General features: G+C 39.7%; 1 protein-coding gene and 1 pseudogene across 2 annotated transcripts in view; both read right to left on the reverse strand.

Annotated features, from left to right (window-relative positions):
• Positions 1 to 20,934, reverse strand: part of DPP10 (dipeptidyl peptidase like 10) — a 775,824-nt gene that overhangs the window by 257,845 nt on the left and 497,045 nt on the right. Inside the window, exon 6 of one of the 2 annotated variants that reach the window (XM_075529533.1) lies at positions 982 to 1,008. The exons of the other annotated variant lie outside the window; for it this stretch is intronic. Coding sequence (XP_075385648.1) covers positions 982 to 1,008 — 27 coding nt within the window. The remainder of the gene's footprint in view (positions 1 to 981; positions 1,009 to 20,934) is intronic. 2 annotated transcript variants of the gene reach the window in all.
• LOC142424653 (large ribosomal subunit protein eL38 pseudogene) lies at positions 13,768 to 13,979 on the reverse strand (annotated as a pseudogene).

Below are 20,934 nucleotides of genomic sequence, written 5' to 3' on the forward strand. Positions count from 1 at the left end.
TTTCTGTTAACATTATATATTTGTTTACAGAAATAACAAATTCCAGGGAGTGAAACTGTAATATTTCATCAAAATTATAATGTTATATGAAATTAATAAATAAACATCACAAGCAGAGTTCTGTCTACTTTTTTATATCTTTAGACAAAATGAACATTACTACGTTTTGAACTGAAAGTTCTCTTCCCTTACATAATTTGAGAGTCCTTCAGCCAAGTGTTTATGAGTAGCTATGATCTGTTGCCAAATCTAACGATCCAAATCTCAAGAAGAAAGGGAGAGAAACAATTCAAGGGGTATTAATCAGTATTCAACGACAAGTTACACAGGGTGAAGTAGATAAGAAAAACAAGGGCACATTTTGGCTTACTTAAGTTTTTAAGTAGTACTCTTTAATTTAGCTTGACTTTGTCTTACAGACTTACAGTTTCTAACTGAATTGATCATCTTAAATAAAACAATATAAGACCTTAATCAAAACTTGCTTTAATTATTTTCTTTTGTTTGTAGCTCCTCTAAATAAATGAAGTATTGAGTACAAATACTGAGAAATAAAGGTCTAATATTTGAGTTTCGCTGTAGCAATGCAATATTTTTTTAGGATTAAGGTTTCTAATCCATATAAACTACTACCATTACTCAATAATACTTTGAAAATATAGAACAAATTATATCTTATAGTATTTTAATTAGTAAAATACTAATAAAATCTTGTATTAAGTTATCCATTTTACTAACCTGGATTTCAAAGTAATTTTTAGCTATTTCATTCTTTCCCACAATATACACCACGAGTTTGTTATGTAAAATGTCATCTAAAGATATATATAAATATTTCTCCATTATATTTGTTGCTGTTGTTAGTTGCTATCCAGTTGGCTATGCCCCAGAGTGATCCTATGTACAACAGAACAACCCACTGCTGGTCCTACACCATCCACATGATTGTTCATCTGTTTGAGAGCATTGGTATAGCACTACACTGTGCCTCCCACTTTTCCATGTTTCCTCTATTCTATCATCCTGAAGTCCTTCTCCAGGGACTAGTCCCTTCTGACAGCATGCCCAAAGTATGTGAAATGAAGGCTCTCTGTCCTTGTCTCTCAGGAGTATTCTGGCTGTACTTCTTACAGACACACGTTTGATATTTTTGTGTTGCCTGGTCTATCACTTCTCTTTGCCAGCACCATAAATCAAATGCATCAATTCTTCTGTGGTCACCAACTTTCAAATAGATAGATAGATAGATAGATAGATAGATAGATAGATAGATAGATAGATAGATAAATAGATAGACATATGTACATATATAGATAGATTATATATATAATCAAGACTTGAATTTTGTGTGGTTTTAGATCACACATTTAACCTTGTGAAATTCTGTGCAATATATACAATAATTCAGCTCATAAAATTGCTAGGAAATGAAATATTACAAAGTCTGTCTACATGAATTTTATTTTAAGAGCATGATAAGTGTTTCCATGAAGAGAGTACTACAGGGCAGCAAGGGAAGCAAAATAACCAAGTCCTCAAAGTATCCTGAAAATAGACTTCTGTTTTTCTTTCTTCCTATGTCTATCTATATAAGATAAGCACGACAAACAATCCTGAGGAGAAATAACAGGATTGGTGGTTGGGACAGCTGCTGTTGGTGGAAGGGGCCCAATAAACTCAGGGATAAGGGAACAAAAGGAGGTCTAAAAAGGATGATGAGGGACCCAGGTGTTATTTAATCCAATGCAATGTGTTCAAGAGGAATTGCCGAGAGCGGAGCAGAGGGTGACCAGGATAGTGGGACAGGAGGAAGGTGAAAGGAAATCGGGAAATAGTAGGAAACAAAAGCTATTTATAGAAGTATAGCTATAGATATGTATATATGTAAATATGTTAATTTATAATGAATGGGATAGAGGCCAATGCAAATTGTGAGATGAAGGTTTCCCCATCCTTGCCTCTCAGGAGTATTCTGGCTGTATTTCTTCTAGACAGATATGTTTGCTCTTTTTGTATTGCTTGATATATCACTTCTCTTTGCCAGCACTGTAATTCCAATATTTATGTATTAAGTATTAAGATAGAAGATGGACTTTGGGCCTCTACTCAGACCTCCCTAAACACAAGAACAATTTGTTTTAATAATCTGGCATTCTGTGATGCTCACCTACCTGACATGATCACTGAAGACAAAATGGGTGCATGATCAATTGTGGTGAAAAAAAGCTGATGGTACCCAACTATCAAAAGATATGGCATCTGGGGTCTTCATGGCTTGGATTAAACAAGCAGCTATCTAACTGGGAAGCACACATAGAAGAAGCACATCAGCCTGTGTGATCATGAGGTGTTGAATGGATCAGGTGGTATCAAAAGATCCAAAACAAGCATCTATATCAATGTGAAATAGGGGGATTGGAGTGGAGACCCAAAGCCAATTTATAAACAATTGGACACTCCCCACACATAGAAGGCTTATAAGGAAGAGACAATTCAACCAGGTTGCAATATAGCACCAATTAAACACACATCATTCTTTTAGTTTCTGAGTGTTTCTCGCCCCCAAATACCATGGCGCAGTTCTACCTCACAAATCCGGGTAGACTGGAATACACACATTGGTACAGAGAAGTGCTCTTGACACATGGAATTCCGAACAAGTAAATCCCTCAAGAACAGTAGTTGGAGTAGCAATATCATGAGCGTAGAGGGATGGTAGGGGTAGGATGAGGGTAGGGGGGAAGGGGAAACCCATCAAAGGTTGCATATATAGTCCATCCCCCAGGGAAGCAAATAACAGAAATGTGGGTGAAGGGAGACAACGGACAGTGTCAGACACGAAATAACAACAATAATATATAATCCAGGATTCAGGAAGGTGGGAGGGTCTGGAGGGAGAGCGGGAAAGAGTTGCTGATACTAAGGGCTCAAGTGGAAAGAAAATGTTTGGGAAATCTTGATGTCAACATATATACAAGTGTGCTTAATACAATTGAATGATGGGTTGTCATAAAATTTGTTAGAGCCCCCAGTAAAATGATTAATAACAAGATAAGGGTCTCAATTTTAAAATTATTTGTTGGCAAATGTTAGTCCCTTGGAACACAATGTGGGAATATTCTTGCCTGGAATATGTCATAACTTGATAATTGGTAGATATTCTATTCATTTGCTGCTATTTTCTCAGCTGCCCTCTCATTCACATCTTATTCTGTATTGAAGAAAGTAACGAAACCAAAGTCAAATTCTAAGTTCTTCACGTAGACTCCACAGAAAAAGATACTTCTCTTCAGCATTGGCCGAATCTGAAAATGAGAAAAGCTATAAATCACACAAAGATGGAATTGTTTTTTCCCAGAATGTAAAATTAGAAGAATGTTAAGAAGACTGGAGTAGGAAGCTGTTGACTGGGGGTAGTCAGGGGGTGGGTGAGGAGTCTGACAGTTTGGAAGATTATTCCATTACAATGGGATAGTCTAGCTCTTAAGTCATTGGAATATGTAGGAATCCATCAGAGTTACAATTGAGTAGCAAGATGGGTAAAGTAGTCTTCTAAAAATCACATAGTAAGTATTTATGACATTTTGATTGACATAAAGAGCAAATCATACAAATTGGGAGGTGAGGGAAGATGGCATCCAGGTACATTTACCCACCTGGAACTCCTGCTGCCAGACCATAAAATTAAGAGGTAAGGAGAATGAGACTGACAGGCCAAGTCTTAAATTAGAATCAAGGTTCTAGGCTCTGACCCCTGCTTTTTAAAATTTTCTCTTACAAATTGAACAGAGAATGTACTGAAACATTTTCGCTTCATTGTGTTGGGCTCTCAGGCTCTGGAATCAAGGCCCTGCCAGCATCTTAGTCCTGCAGTGAGCAGTGATTACCGCAGGCTGCTGTCTAGAACTGATTGTAATCCCAGATTCTAAGAGAGCTCCCTGCACTGTTAGCTACCTTGTGCTCCTAGCTTAGGGGTCCATGCAGATAGCCATAGATTTGTTGCAATGGAAAGGACATCAGGAAATTTACCTGAGTCAGATTGCACTAGGAGAGAGGACAAGGCGGTAGCCATAGCCAGAGGGGTGAATTCAGTTCCAGTTGGCCAAGAAAAAAACAACCTCTCTGATAAGCTAGATCTCCTCCCCTGGGGGTCAGGGTGGCAGCCCCAAAATCAGAGCACCCCACAGGCTCAATATACAAAAGAGAAAAAAATATTTTCTCTACAAAAACTTCAAATCCCAGGCTCATTGTTTACCTTCAAGACAAACCTGCAGAACAGGTCCTTAGCATACGTTAACGTAATAAAGGCACCTGAGCTAAGGAATGCCAGGAGTTAACTACAGAGCCCAGAGGCTTTCAGAACAACTAAAGAGTCTCTGTACTAAATATCAGTCTCAGAATAAAGGAGAGTCCATAGCCAGGGGACCAGTTTAATTTAATTCAATTCCAGTTGACCAGTGGTGGGGGTCGGGGGGGAGGGGCGGACTTCTCTGAGTTACTGGGGCAGCAGCCATCTTGGCAAAAGCTAGGGCAACTCCACAAGCCCAACTGGGGGAGCTACTGTCTGACTTCAGGGGTCCTACACAGGAAGTCCCTTTGCATGGTGGGGAATCCCTTGCCTGTCCTGAGGCCCTACACATATCTGAGGGAACTTCCCTCCATCCCCGCCTGCTGAAGTGCTTCATAGAGTACAAGGCTGCTATACCAGTCATTTCCAGCACTCCACACCACTGCAGGAATCTCTGCCTGGCCTCTGCTGTGATCTTTCCTATGAGGGTAATTCTGCCAAGCATCTGTGGGACCCTATACTAAAGCAGGCACACCACCCTGCCACCTTGAGGAAGGGTTGCAACTACTCCAGCCCTATGGTCAGGTGATCAGGCCTCAGCTATCTCCGTACTTTTTATTAAAAGATTGTTTTATTGGGAGCTCTTGCAGCTGATTAACAGTCCATACATCAATTATATCAAGATAGGAAAAGATTTCTTTTTTTTCCCCCAGTGGCATTTAATTATTTATTAATCTTTTTATTGGGGCTCATAAGGCTCTTATCACAGTCTGTACATATATCAATTGAGCAAAGCACCCTTATACATTCGTTGCACTCGTCATTCTCATAATTCACCTTCCACTTGGGTTCCTGGAATCAGCTCGATTTCCCTTTTTCTCCCCCATCCCCCTCCCTCCCCGATCCCACCCCTGGTCCCTTGATAGTTTATAAATAATTATTCTATCTTATCTTACACTCCCCGGTGTCTCCCCTCACCCACCTCCCCATTGTCCATCACCCAGAGAGGAGGTTACACATAGATCTCCGAGATCGGTTCTCCCTTTCTACACCCCCTTCCCTCCTGGTGTCACCACTCCCACCTCTGGTGTTGAGAGGTTCGTCTGTCCTAGATTCCCTGTGCCTCCAGATCCCCACTGCACCACTGTACATCCTCTGGTATAACCAGGTCCGCAAGGTAGAATTGGGGTCATGATGATTGGGAGGGGAGGAAGCATTCAGGAACTAGAGGAAGGTTTTTAGTTTCATTGTTGCTACACTGCACGCCACACAAAACAGCTGAGACAGCCCTCTACAGTGCTCCATGTTGCTGGGGGAAAACTCAGCATGTCTTCCATGGTGATCTTAGCGACTAGGACAGTTCCTCCCAGCACCTGTGGGACACTACACCAAAAAGGCACACCCACCCACCACCTTGCGGCAAGTTTCAAACCCCTACAGCCCCAGGTTCAGGTGATCAGGAATAGCTAACATTTAAAAATTTAATTTATTTTCTTCTCTCTTTCCCACCACAGGCAGTTACAGTGAACACAGTTGTGTTTTTTCTTCCTTCTCTTTCTTTTTTGTCTTTCCTATTCCTCTCCTCTCTCCCTTTCCTTCCACATGCCACTGCTGGCTTCCAGCCCACTACCCTCTGCTTAGGGCAGGTCCACCGACCCACCGGGGAGCGCGCCAGGCATCCTCCTGTGGCAGTGCTACTCAGGACATGAGGAAGGTCTACTTACAGCACAGCATGGGACTCAGTTATCTATCTATCTATCTATCATCTATCTATCTATTTAGTTATTTATTTATTTTCTTCTTTCTGATTTTCTTTTTTCTTCTTAATCTATCTCTTCTCTCGTTTACACCACAGTCTCAGCAGGCTCTGTTTTACTCTTATGCTGTTTTCTTTTTTGTTTCTCTGTTCCTTTTCTTTTGTCTTTGCTTTCTTCGTTTGTGTGCTAGTGTGTTTTTATTTTTGTTCTTGTCCTTGTTTTCTCCTTTCTGTCTTGTAGTTGTCTCCATCCTCTCTTTCCTTTCACAAGACAGTACTGGCATCCAGGTCAGTCCCCTCCTCCTAGGGAAACTCAGAGTGTCCAGTGGGGGGAGCTCCAACCCCCACTTGTTGGTTTTTATTCATCTTGGGAAATCACACCTGCCCTTCACTGTACCCCAAATGTCTGGGGAACTCCTGCCTACCATTTTTGGTGCTCCATGCTGCTGTGGGAACATCTGCCCAATTTCCACAGTGATCTCTCCAACGAGGGTAAATCTGCCTGCCATCCATAGTGCTCTAAACCAAAGAGTGTACACCGACCCGCCCTCACCGGCACTCTACTTGCAGAACAAAACACCATCCTTGGTGCTCTAATCCCCATGGGATACACTAACACATGTTCCTGAGAGATCAGCCAGTGAAACACCATCTGTGTGAGCCCTCAAAGCCCCAACCAGTGTTCCGTGAGAAGACAATATAACTAACAGAATACTGGTTGGCTAGAGTAAGAGGGAAACCACAGGAAGATACAGTGGTAGCCTGGCCCCCCAGTGTAACAACCTTCACATAGTTCTAAGAAACACTCATCCAAGTCCACCAAAAACAGAGCTCAGTGCTCTCTGGCCCTCTGGAGGTTGGCGCCAGGATCCTTCAAAAACAACATGTAAACTGCAATGATCCCCAAAAGCATTCAATGAAAAAGCAGGAGAAACAGAAGACAATGCCATAAGAAGTCATGAACCTAACGACTTGCATATAAGGATCAAACATTGACATGCTACAGAAAGAAATCTTCAGAATACTGCTTTGAGTCATACAGGATATGAGGGAGGCAATATAGAAAAAAGGATGAAATGACAGAAGAGATCATCGCAACACACCAAAAGGAAATATACGACCTAAGTGATGAAATAATGAAATTCCTTGGCAAATTAACAGATTTTGCCAACAGACTTAAGGAGGCAGAGAATTACACCACTTACCTAGAGAATTTCCAGGCAGACTTCAACAAACAGGAAAGGCAGTCAAATAAGACAGTCAGAGAAGATGAAGAAAACCCGGGAGCCATATCTGATGTTATGAAGAGTACAATATTAGAATAATTGGAATACCAGAACTAGCCACAACAAAAAAATCAAAAGCAAAAATAACGAGGGAATTCTAAGAGAAGCACTTCCCCGGCATAATAAATGAAAATCAGGTAATCATTCAGGAGGCCAAAACAACACCACACAGACTGAATTGCAAGAAGAAGTCAACAAGACACATAATAGTTAAATTATCCAACTGTGAGGTAAAGGAAAAAATCATTAGAACAGATAGAGTAAAACACATAGTCACTTTTAAAGGTATCAAAATAAGAGTATATTCAGACCTATCAGCAGACACGATGAAGGAGAGGAGGAAGTGGAATAAAATATTCCAACAATCAAAGAAACATAATGTATCTCCAATAATAGTATATCCAGACAAATTATCTATTAAGATAGATGGAGAGGTAAGAATCTTCCAAACAAGGAAACATTAAACAATACATAAAAGAAACACAGCCCTATAAAAGACCCTTGTCAACCCAGTATGGGCAGAAGCTCAACACTCATCGAGCACAAATAAGAAACTGTTACATATAATAACTCCACCCAGAGGATGACAAAGACAAAACAGACTCCAAAATATATTTAGCTCCATGGTGGAAAGAAGGCATTCTTGAAACACACACACACACACACACACACACACACACATAAACACACACACAACCCAAACTTATAAGATAGCTAGGTAAGAAAACACCCAACATAAAAGGTAAAAGATAACACCACAGTGTCTACAGTTGGATGTAATAATATTGAATATCAATGGAATGAACTCAGTCACTCTATGATGCTCACTCTCCTGACACAACTGCTGGAGCCAAAGTGGGTGAACAAGTAAATGTGGTGAAGAAAGTTTATGGTGCCCGGCTATCAAAAGAGAGAGTGACTGGGGTCTTAAAGGCTGGAAGATAAACAAGCGGCCATCTAGCTCAGAAGCAACAAAGCCCACATGGAAGAACACACCAGCCTGTGCGATCACGAGGTGCCAAAGGGACCAGGTATAAGGCATCATGCAAAAAAAAAAAAGATATATGTGTGTATGTGTATATATATGTGTGTGTGTGTATGTATGTGTATATATATGTATGTGTGTGTGTGTTGAATGAAGGGGGAAGTGCAGAGTGGAGACCCAAGGCCCAAGTGTCGGCCAATGGAGATCCCCTCACAGAGGGGTTTAGGAGAGGAGATGGGTCTGTCAGGGTGCGAGGTAGTACCAATGAAGAACACAGCTTTCCCCAAGATCCTGGATGCTTCCTCCCCCCAACTACCATGATCCAAATTCTACCTTGCAGGGCTGGATAGGGCAGAGGTTGTACACTGGTACATATGAGGGCTGGAGGCACAGGGAATCCAGGGTGGATGATACCTTCAGGACCAAGGGTGTGAGGGGCGATGCTGGGAGAGTGGAGGGTGAGTGGGTTAGAAAGGGGGAACTGATTACAAGGATCCACATGTGACCGCCTCCCTGGGAGAGGGACGGCAGAGAAGGGGGGGAAAGGAGACTCCATATAGAGCAAGATATGACAAAATAACGATGTATAAATTACCAAGGGCACATGAGGGAGGGGGAAGCGGAGAGGGAGGGGGAAAAAAAGAGGACCTGATGCAAAGGGCTTAAGTGGAGAGCAAATGCTTTGAGAATGATTGGGGCAGGGAATGTATGGATGTCCTTTATACAACTGATGTATGTATATGTATGGATTGTGATAAGAGTTGTATGAGTCCCTAATAAAATGTAAAAAAAGAAAAGAGGAGAAAAAAAAGAAAATGATTAGGGCAAAGAATGTACAGATGTGCTTTATACAATTGATCTATGTATATGTATGGACTGTGATAAGAGTTGTATGAGCCCCCTAATAAATTGCTTAAAAAAATAAAATAAAATAAAAGATTTAAGGCTGTAAAAAAAAAAAGAAAATGATTAGGGCAAAGAATGTACGGATGTACTTTATACAATTGATGTATGTATACGTATGATTGTGATAAGAGTTGTATGAGCCCCTAATAAAATGTAAAAAAATAAATAAATAAAATAAAATTTGAAAAAAGAAATAAACAGTTAATTAAAATATAAAGCAATGCAAATAGCTCAATGACTCACTCCTGTGAGACAGTTGTGAGACATTGGTAATCCTTCAAGTCATGAGTGCCTCTGTGTAGTCCTCTTGCAATTCAGGCTATCCAGGTACAGACAGCAAACTGCAAGGAAGGTCACCAACAGTCAGCTGGATGACAGGGTCCACAGTTCCAAGCTTAAGACAAGTAAATTCCAATTGTATAGTGAAGCAGGTCTTGAAGGAACCTCAAATTATAGTGATACAGTCCATGAGTTAGGAGTCCAACAGGCAGTATAGCTTGCATATTGAGGCACAGACCAAGCAAGGCAGCTGCTCACTGATCTGAAGATCAAAGAGCAAGGGAAGAGAAAGGCAATGCTCACCGAGACTTGTGTCTGTCTGCCCTTCAATTAATCCCACATGTCTTTATCGGCCAGGTTGGCACAATTAAATAATTACCTCAAGATTTAAACAGCACAATTGGACAACTTGACCTGATATTTTCAGAGCTTTCCACCAAAATACAAAAAAGTCACATTCATTCCATACCCACAGAATCAAAGATAGACCACATGCTGGGACACAAGTTCAACCTCTGTAAATTCAAGCACATAGATATTATACAGGCTTCTTTCTCTGACCACTATGACATCAGGCTAGAAATCAAGAAAAAGACAATGAAAAAAACACGGACAAACAATTGGATGATGGAAAATTTTCTATTGCAAAAGTAGGGGGGATTGGCCCAGATCAGAGATGAAATCAGGATGTTTTTAGAAACCAATGAGAATGAAAATATGACGTACCAAAACCTTTGAGACACAGGTAACACATTTATCAGAAAAAGCTTGATTGCCATACATGCACACATGGAAAAGGAAGATAGAATTATGGTTGATATGCTGGCACACTTACACCAATTAGAGCAGAGTCAACAGGAAGTCCTACTAATAACAAAAGGAAAGAAGTAATGAAAATTGGGGCTGAGGATACAGGAGAGGGAAAACAAAAAAAAAACTATGGAAAATATTTATGCAGCTAAAACTTTGTTGTTTGAAAGTATTAATAGAATTGATAGACCTTGGCAAACCTAACCAAAGAAAGGAAAGAACAAATTTTAATAGCAACGATGAGGGATGAAAGAGCGGACATTTCAACAGACCTTAATTAAGTCTTAAGGATATTTACACATTACTAAGAAGGCCGGTTCTCTAATGAATTCAGCAACTTAGAAGACATGAACAAATACTTAGAAAAACAATCCCTCCCTAGACTATCCAGATGAACGTCAAGAATCTCAACAAAACAACGGAAAATATAGACAAGGTTATCAAGGGATTAGCAACCAAAAAAATTCCCAGGACCAGGTGGCTTCCCAGGAGAATTCTCCCAAGCATTCAGGGAAGAATTGACAACAATCCTACAAAAATAATCTTCCAGAACAAAGAAAAACACAGAAAACTCCCAAACATTTTCTCTGAAACTATAAACTCTGATACTTAAAGTATAAACTCTGATACTTAAAGTGGGAAACAATCCCACAAGAACTGAGAACCACAGACCAATATCCCTCATGAACATGGATGCAAAAATCTTTAACAAAATACTGGTAAATAGAATACAAAAGTATATAAAAAATAATTCACCATGACCAAGTGGGATTCATACCAGGGATGCGCAGATGGTTCAACATACTAAAGACCATTAGTATGTTAGTTCGTTAGTTTATTGTAGCAACCTGGCTGATAAAACCCATGTGGGGCTAATTGAAGGGCAGAAGGATAAATGACTCAGTGAGCCTCACCTTTCTAGTTCTCTGGTTTCTTGTTCTCGGATCATTGCAGCAAATTTAGCCAGTTACCTGCTTCAGCTGGCAAGGCTCACTTCTTGCAAGACATCCCCGAGAAGAAGCCACATGGACCTACCCCGATGCAGCACTGGGTGCTGGAGCAGCCATGTGTAGCCCCCTAGCAGCGCTGAGATGCTTACACATTCACTGATTCTGCTTTCCCCCTACAGGCGGCATCATTGTGTGTGCTTTGTAAGATGGAGGAGGACTGTGGATTGGTGTCGGAAATATGGGTTAATGTCGGGGCTTGTGGGCTTGTGCAGCACTGGGTTGGGATGTTTTCTTGATGTGCATTTGACCTTTATATAAAACACTCTCTTATACATGAGTTTCTGTGAATTTTTTTTTCTAAAGTACCCAGACAAACACAGCATCATTCGCCGAATTGACGTGAAAAGTGACAACATGATAATATTGATAAGATGCTGGAAAAGCACTTGACAATATCCAACATCCATTCCTGTTTTAAACACTCAAGATAGGAACAGAAGGATAATTCCTCAATATTACACAAGCTATATATGAAAAACCTATGGCCAATGTAGTAATCAATGGAGAAAAGACAAAAACAATTCCACAGAAAAAAGGGACCAGACAAGGATGTCACTTGTCCCCACTCCTATTTAATATCATACTGGAGGTCCTAGCTAAAAACATAAGGCAAAGAAAAGACATCAAAGGTATTCGTTTGGAGAAGGAAGAGGCAAAATTGTTGTTATTCACAGACAATATTATTTTATATATTAAAATGTCCCAAACGCTACAAGTGGAGTGTTGGAAGCAATAGAGAAATATGGCAGAGAGGCAGAATTCAAGATCAACAAATGTCTATCGGACTGCTATACACATCAGACAGGATCACAGAAGAAGCAATTAAAAAGGTACTACCCTTTACAATAGCGAAGCAAAAATAAAAAATATCTAGGGATATACCTGACTAAAAAACCAAAAGATTTGTATGAGGAAAACTACAGAACATTATTATAAGAAACCAATAGTGACCTTAACAGATGGAAGACCATCTCAAGATCGTGGATCAAAGGACTCAATATAGTAAAGATGTCAGTTCTGCCCAAGGCACTATATAAGTTTAGTGCTTTCCTGATATGAATACCATCATCCTTCTTCAAAGTATTGGAATAACTGATTACCAACTTCATATGGAGAGGGAAGAAGCCCAGAATTTGCAGAGAACCCCTCAATAAGGACACAATGGGAGGGCTTGCTCTACCGGATATTAGCACGTATTATATAAGTGGTCAAAACAGGGTGGTAATGGTATAATGACAGATAATCAGCATAATGGAAAAGAGCTGAAAACCTAGAAATGAAAACATCAGCATACAGACAACTGATCTTTGATAAGGGTCCCCAAAATATCAAATGGGAAGTGGATGCCCTTTTCAATAATTGGTGCTGGAAAAAAATGCAAATCTACCTACAGAAAATTGAAGCAAGACCCTTACCTCACTCCAAGCACAAGAATAAACTCAAGGTGGATCACAGACCTTGAGGTGAAACCCCAAACTATTAGGGTTATTACTGAGGAAATTGAACAAAATTGAGAACATTGAGGCAGGGAGTACATAGGCTATCAGAAATAAGGAAGGATATGAACACAGAGGGGTCACAAATTGACAATGGGATATACTGAAGGTAAAAGATCTGTGTACATCGAAAGAATTCACCAAAGGAGTCCACAGACTGGTAAAACATTTTTAGCAATGACACATCAGACAAAGAACTTATTACTAAAATCTTTGCCAACTTACAATAATCAAAAAACTAAATGCTCACTAAGGAGGAGGTCAAAGTATAATTTACATGTAAAACAATAGGTTAAGAGCTTGTTTTTAATCACCCATTCTCAGGGAGAAAAATAGCCAGTCAGGGGGCAGTGTAGCAACAATGAAATATACAAAATTTTCTCTAGTTCATAAATTCTTCCCCAACTATTATGATCCAAATTCTATCTTATAAATGAAGCTGGACCAGAGGATGTACACTGATACAGAAAGGAACTGTAAACACAGGGAAAACAGGACAGATGAACCCCTCAGGTCCAGTGGTGAGAGGGGTGATACTGGGAGGGTAGAGGGAAGGTGGGGTAGAAAGGGGGAACCGATTACAAAGATCTACATATAACCTCCTCTCTGAAGGTTGGTCAACAGAAAAGCCAGTGAAGGGAGACATTGGACAGTGTAAGATATGACAAAGTAATAATGCCTTGTAGGTTATCAAGGGTTCATGTGGGAGGTGGGAACAAGGAGGGAGGGGAAAAATAGGGAGCTGATGCCAGGGGCTCGAGTGGAAGACAGATGTTTTGAGAATGATGATGGCAACATGTGTGCAATTGTGCTTACACAATGGATGTATGTATGGATTGGGGTAAGCTTTGTATGAACCCCAATAAAATTATTAATTAAAAATCACTAATTGTTTTTATTTATTTATTTGAATTTTAAAAACCTTAATACACTCATAACAACCAGTCAGGTTCATTTCAGCTCCTTAATTGCCAAATCTGGAGGCAGGGACTACTATGGCTTCTCTGTCCTCTCTTTGTCCATGTGACCACGTGGTAGAGATACCTGCTGCACTGAACTCTGAACTTTAAATTACCTTTATTTTGCTTGATCTTGATAGTTTTGGAGTCCTTTCACCTGATTGTGAGCAGAAAGTGCTTGGTTTCCTCAATTTCACGAGGCATGGCAATGGGAGGTAGAGCACAAAAAGCCGCATAAAGCCTGCTTTTAAATTTCATTAACAAGGCTAGATATATTGTCTTGAGGTAGGTGCTAGTAGATTCAGGTCTCTTAGATTTATACAGGGAAGTCTCAGATATCAGTAATCCAGAAAATTGTATCTATGTATCCATTAAGGAAACAACCTGAGTATTAACACCCCATTTCTCACTTAAAAACTACTACTACTACTACTAATAATAATAATGTTTTAAAATATCCTTTTTTTGTGAAATGGAAACTGCATATCCTGAAATATTGAACAGTTTCAAATACCACTGACATAAAAAAAATTAACTAGAGATTTGTTCGGAGTTTAGAATTTTTTTATCTTCATGATTTTGTCTCAAAAGAAGGTGCATTTACCACTATACCTTTATCAATCACATTTATAAAAGTTTTGTTCATATTCCCCCTTCACTTTCAAGTTCTAATTTAAAATGTAAGCTCCTACAATTTCCCTGAGTTTAAAATTTGTATATATAGATCTACTTTACATCAATCCTGGACCCTGCAAAGATTCCAAACCAAAAACCAAACTCCCTGGCACCAAGTCAGTGCTGATTCATCGCGACCCACTGTGGGTTTCCAAGACGGTAACTATTTCCTCGAGTAGCATTCCCAGTCTTTCTCCATAGGAGCTGCTGCTGGTCACGAATATAGATGGCAGCCATACAGATGGCACCCCAATGTATAACCATTGCAAAGATTGCTGTCTAATAAATGACAGTGGACCAAATTTATTCATAGATGCAAATGTTGATGAAGAAATACCACTGCTCTGAAATGGTAAAAAAAAAAAAAGTTGTTTTCCGCAAAATGCAGATTTCAAACAAACCATCATTGCACATAGCAAAACAGCTTATTCCCCCTGCTCAGTTCTTAGGCTTACATGATAAGAGCTGTCAAGAGAGCCAAGACAAATCCAGCTGAACAGAAACCAAGTTCCTCCAGACAAACTTTGTGATGCCCAAATGTTACACAGGAGCATCAGCCAACACCCACTTTACTTCCTTCCTCCCTCACTCAGAGGAGAACAGAGAAAACTGGAAAAAAAAGATTGGTTCCATTTTCTGCTGTCAGAGTTCAGGCTAGTATATTGTATCCTTTTCCAAGTCAGAGTTTGACAGCAGGGATTCTAGGATAAATGACAATGACAGTCATACCCCTTGACTTGTGAAGTTTGACAAAAACGTCATTTTTTCCCTAATAGATAATATTAACTTCTGAGAAGATGGCACCAATGTAGGATCGCCCCTCTGCTGTTCCCTGTGCACAGTTGATGAATCTGCAGGGGAGGGGGCCAATTTGGGGAATTAGGACTGAGCCTTGGTCCCAAAGCACCCTGGGGAACTTTTGGCAGTTTCTTCACAAATAGAACAGCTGCACTTGCCATGACACCTGTCCCCCTAATTTCCCCACACCTGCAACCTGTGCGCCGTGCTACCTATTATTTTCCAGAGCTTGTGACACATGGCCAATGTTGCCTGGCTCTACCCGGCTCCAGAGGCCTCCATACACTGTATTTCCCTGTGATACCTCCCTCCACATCCACACAAGTGTTGTGGTTCCCTATGTATCCTGCCCCCAAGGATGTCGGTGTGGACTTCTAATGGTCCTGCATGCTGGAGACTGCTGCAGCCAAAAGATCTGAATCCTAATTGAGGAAAAATACCATTGCTTTGCCCTTGAATATTTCCAAAATAGCAAGGTTACAACTAAGCCCCCCCTGATAGATAATTCCAGCTTTCTAGGGAGAGAGTCAGTCCCAGGGACACAGAGATACTCCTGAAACCTGTGATGTAGCTGGCTCCAGATAGTTGGTACACTTATTCTTATTAGCGTCTAAGAAAGAAGACTAAGGCGCCTTTCCTCCATTCCTCCCCAGAGGAATTGGAAGTCAGCTTATCAGGGTTGCTTGGCAACTTTCCCCGCCCCTGATGCGGTAGCTAGCAAACATGGGAGTCCCACTGACATGAGCCAGACTGCCTTATGATCAGAAGCCCCTCTTCTCTGGGGCACTAACTACAAATATTCTATGTTTACCTTGGGATGGTAAAGGAACAGAGAATTCTGAATTGTGCAGCAATCTAGTATAAAGGGACCTACTTATAGGATCAATTAGGAACTGTTGTAGATTTAATAAACCCCTAACACAACCCAAAAACCACAACTGCTAGAACCAGCTTTTACACCTCGACAACACCCATTCTCCTCTAATTTACCTAGTTTAAATGTATCTCCCAATACTCTCTACACCATTTCATTAAAAATTAACACACATGATCATGTGCTGTTGAAGGGATCAGGTATCAGGCATCAAAGATTAAAAAAAAACAACATATCATTGTGAATGAGGGGCAGTGTGGAGGGGGGACTCAAGACCCATCTATAGGCAACTGGACATCCCCTTATGAAAGGGTCGCGGGGAGGAGATGAGCCAATCAGGGTACAGTGTAGCAATGATGAAACCATACAACTTTCCTCTGGTTCTTTAATGGTTCCTCCCCCCACTATCATGATCCCAATTCTACCATACAAATTCAGCTACACGAGAGGATGTACACTGGTACAGATAGGAACTGGAAACATAGCGACCAGTTGTGTGAGTGCCTATACCAGGAGGGTGGAGGGAGGATTGGGTGGAAAGGGGGAAGTGATTACAGGGATCTATATATAACCTTCTCCCTGAGACACGAACAACATAAAAGTGGGTGAAAGGAGATGTTGAACTGTGGAATATATGGTAAAATAATAATTTATAAATTATCAAGGGTTAATGAGGGAAGGAGGGGTAAAAATGAGGAGCTGATGCCGGGGACTTGAGTGGAGAGCAAACGTTCTGAGAATGATGAAGGCAACAAATGTAAAATGTGTTTTATACCATTTATGTATGTATGGATTGTGATAGGAATTGTATGATCCCACAATAAAATGATTAAAAATGATAAAAATAAAGAGAGGTCACAAGGAAGGGGACAAGCCATCCAGGGTTCAGTATAGTACTCACAAAACATGATCTTCGTCTAGTGAAGCGGTTCTCAGCCTGTGGGTTGTGACCCCTTTGGGGGTCAAATGACCATTTAACAGGTACCACCCAATTCATAACAGTAGCAAAATTATAGTTATTAAGCAGCAACAAAAATACTTTTATGGTCGGGGGGAGGGGGGTCACCATAACATGAGGAATTGCATTAAAGGGTTGCAGCATTAAGAAGATTGAGAAACACTGCTCTAGTTCTTTAATGCTTATCTCCCCACTATCACAACCCCAGTTCTGCCTTACAAATCTGGCTAAACCAGAGCACTTACACTCATACAGATAAGAGCTTGCAACACAGGGAATCCAGGACATATAAACAACTCAGGTTCAATAATCAGAGTAGCCATACAATGAGGGTAAGTGGAAGATGGGGGAAGAAATGGGGAACTACTCACAATGATCAATGTGCACTCCTTCAGAAGGAAAAACAACAGAAACATGGGTGAAGGGAGACAGTGGTTGGTGTAAGATGAAAATAATAATTTATAAATGTTCAAGAGTCCATGAGGGAGAGAAAAAGAGGAGCTGATACCACGGGTTCAAGTAGAAAGAAAATATTTGGAAATAATGATGGCCACATATGTATGAATATGCTTGGTACAATTGATGTATGGATAGTTATAAGAGCTCTAAGAGCCTCCAACAAAAATGATTTATTAAAATTAAAAAATTAACACACTTAACAAGAAGGCTTCCTAAGATTAATACTACTAAACAATACATACCCCAAACACTTATTTCTTAATTCTCCTATTCATCCAACTAGCACAGCTTCATCGTCTATACACAATACCTTTCCCAGCATCTAGCTGATCTTCCCTTCGCCAATAGAGCCTGCACCCTTCTTCCCTACAAATCGCAGAAGCCGACATAGCACTTCAGTTCATCCATGATGGGATACAAACAACAGCCAACACTAACAACTACCAAAAAAAAGGCTACAGAAACAAAAACAAATGATTGAAGAAGATCCAAACTTAAAAGTTTACACAGAAGCAGTTGCATTTGAATTTCCAGATAGAGAATTAATGAGAATGTTGTTAAAATCATAAACGAATTTCGGGGATGAATCCTGAAAACAGATGAAAAAAGAGCTACAAGAATTCTCATATGGAAGGGAAGTTCAAGAGTTAAGGATGTGGTAGCAGAATTAAGAAACAAGGTGAAAGATTTCAAAAACGGAACAGAAAAAATGGAAAAGCAAATCATAGAACAAGCAGAATTAAGCAAATGACAGAAAAAAAATCAAACAAAAGGCAAAAGAAATGGAACAAAACCTGAGGGTGATGTGAGACTCAATGAAATATAACAATATTTTAATTATTGGGGTCTCTGAGCAGGAAGGAAAAAGCCTACAGTTAAAATAAGTAGTAAGGAAATTCTTGGAAGAAAATATCCCCAACATCACAAAGTGGGAGATGACATCCATCCAGGGAGCAGAGAGAACACCACTTAGATTACACCCTACCCCCACCCAGACAGAACACATCAAGACACATGAGTAATCAAATTATCCAACTTCAAAGAAATGAGAAAATCATGAGAGCAGCTAGAGAGAGAAAAAAATCAATCCCATATACAGATAAGAATAAGCTCAGAGATCTCCACAGAGACCATACAGGAAAGAAAAATTGTAGCAACACATTCCAAAATTTGAAAGACAGCAACTGCAGCAAAGATTTCCATCAAATTTGAAGGAAAAATAAAAGTTTTCTCAAATAAGGAGATATTCAGAGAATACCAGAACAAACCCAGAATTATAAAATAGACTATCCAGTTCTTTATGGGCAGAAAACGAACAACTACAGCACATGAACATGAGATCAACACAGGGTATAACAATACCCCAAAAATCAAAACACGGAAACTCATACCCAAAAGGTCACAGGTTGTATGGAGAAATGAGAAAAAAAGAATATCTTCCTCACACACATATACTGCCCTATAAACGGAGAAGACAGGAAAGTGTCAAACACAAATAGTAAGAGATGACAGAATCTAATTTGCAATTAGATTTAATTATCCTGAATGTTAATAGCCTAAATGTACCCATAATAAAATATAGAATAGCAGACTGGATTAGACAGCAAGATCAATCAATCTGCTGCCTTCAAGAGATACATGTCAAACTCACAGACAAAAACAGAGCAAGAGTCAAAGGTTGGCGAAAAATACCCTTACCAAGTTCTTGGCAATAACAAAAAAAGCAGGGGTGGCTATACTAATCTCTGACAAAATAGATCTCAAGGTACACAAGATAATGAGACACGAATAGTCATTACATAATGCTAAAGAGGTTGATAGACCAAGAACACATAACCATAATAAACTTTATGTGCACCCAATGAAACACACTTGAAATTCATCAACCAAACCCACAAAGAGATGAAAGAAGAAATCACTAGATAAAGGATTATGGTAGGTGATTTTAACACACTGCTCTCAATGAAAGATAGAACAGGTAAGAAATTCAATAAAGGAATGGAAGAGGTAAACAAGACAATTGATCAACTTGACTTCATAGACATTTAGAGAGCTTTCCATCCAACAGCAAAAAAGTATATACAAGTTCTTTGGCAATGCACATGACATATTCCAGAACAGAACACATACTGGGACATAAAGCAAGATTGAGAAAATTCAAACACCTCGAGATCATTTAATCCATTTTATCTGACCACTGTGCCATTAAGCTGGAAATCAACAGAGAGTAGAATAGACAAATAAAGAGAATAACTTGGAAACGCAGTGACAAACATCTCAAAAAGGAATGGGCAATAGTCCAAATGAGAGGAAATCCTAGAAACTAATAAAAATGATAACATACCACATCAAAACCTAGGGGACGCAGCGAAAACTGTTATCAGAGGTCACTTTATTGCAATAAATGCACACATCAAAAAAGCTCCATGCTCACCTCCTTTACACAGCACTTCCAACAATCAGAACAGAGGCACCAGAACAATCCCACCATCAGCAAATGAAAAGAAATCGTAAAAATAAGAGCAGAAATAAATGAACTGAAAAACAGAGGAGCAAAAGGAAAAAAATACAAACAAAGAAGCTGGTTCTTTGAAAAGATTAACAACAATGACAAACCGCTAGCAAACTTAACAAAGGTAAACAAGGAACAGACCTCAATATGAAGAATTAGGAAAGACAGGGGAAATCACAACACAAACTAATGAAATGGAAAGATTAATAACACAGTCCTACAAAAGACAGTACACTACAATATTCAAAACCTTGGAGAAAATGGACAAATACCTAGAAAAACACACTCTCTCTCTAAATTATTACATGTGGACATTAAGAACTTGACCATAGCAAAAGAAGAAATAGATAAGGTCTTAAGGAAACTCCCAACTGATAAAACCCCTGGTGCAGATGTCTTCACAGGAGTATTATACCAAGCTCTAAGAGATGAGCTGACACCAATCCTACACAAACTCTTCCAGAACACAAAAGGTGCAGCAAATTCCCAAACTCAATCTAGAGGCCAGCATAACCCTGATACCAAAGCCGGGCAAAGACCCCAGAAGGTTAGGGAACTACAGATCTACATCTCTCATAAACATAGATGCAAAAATCCTCAACAAAATCTTGGCCAGTAGACTCCAACAACATATCAAAAAAAATAATAATACAGCGTGACCAAGTGGGATTCATACCAGGAAGGCAGGAATGGTTAAACACTTGAAAAACAACTAATGTGATCCACCATATTAACAAAATGTACAAGAATCATGACATCATATCAATTGATTCTTAAAAAGCATTTGGTAATATCCAACACCCATTCCTAATAGAAACTCTCAAGAAGTTTGGACTGGATGGAAAAATATTCAATTCAATAAAAGGTATGTACTAAAATACAA

This window comes from Tenrec ecaudatus, chromosome 13 (assembly GCF_050624435.1).
Source record: "Tenrec ecaudatus isolate mTenEca1 chromosome 13, mTenEca1.hap1, whole genome shotgun sequence".
Lineage (NCBI taxonomy): Eukaryota > Metazoa > Chordata > Mammalia > Afrosoricida > Tenrecidae > Tenrec > Tenrec ecaudatus.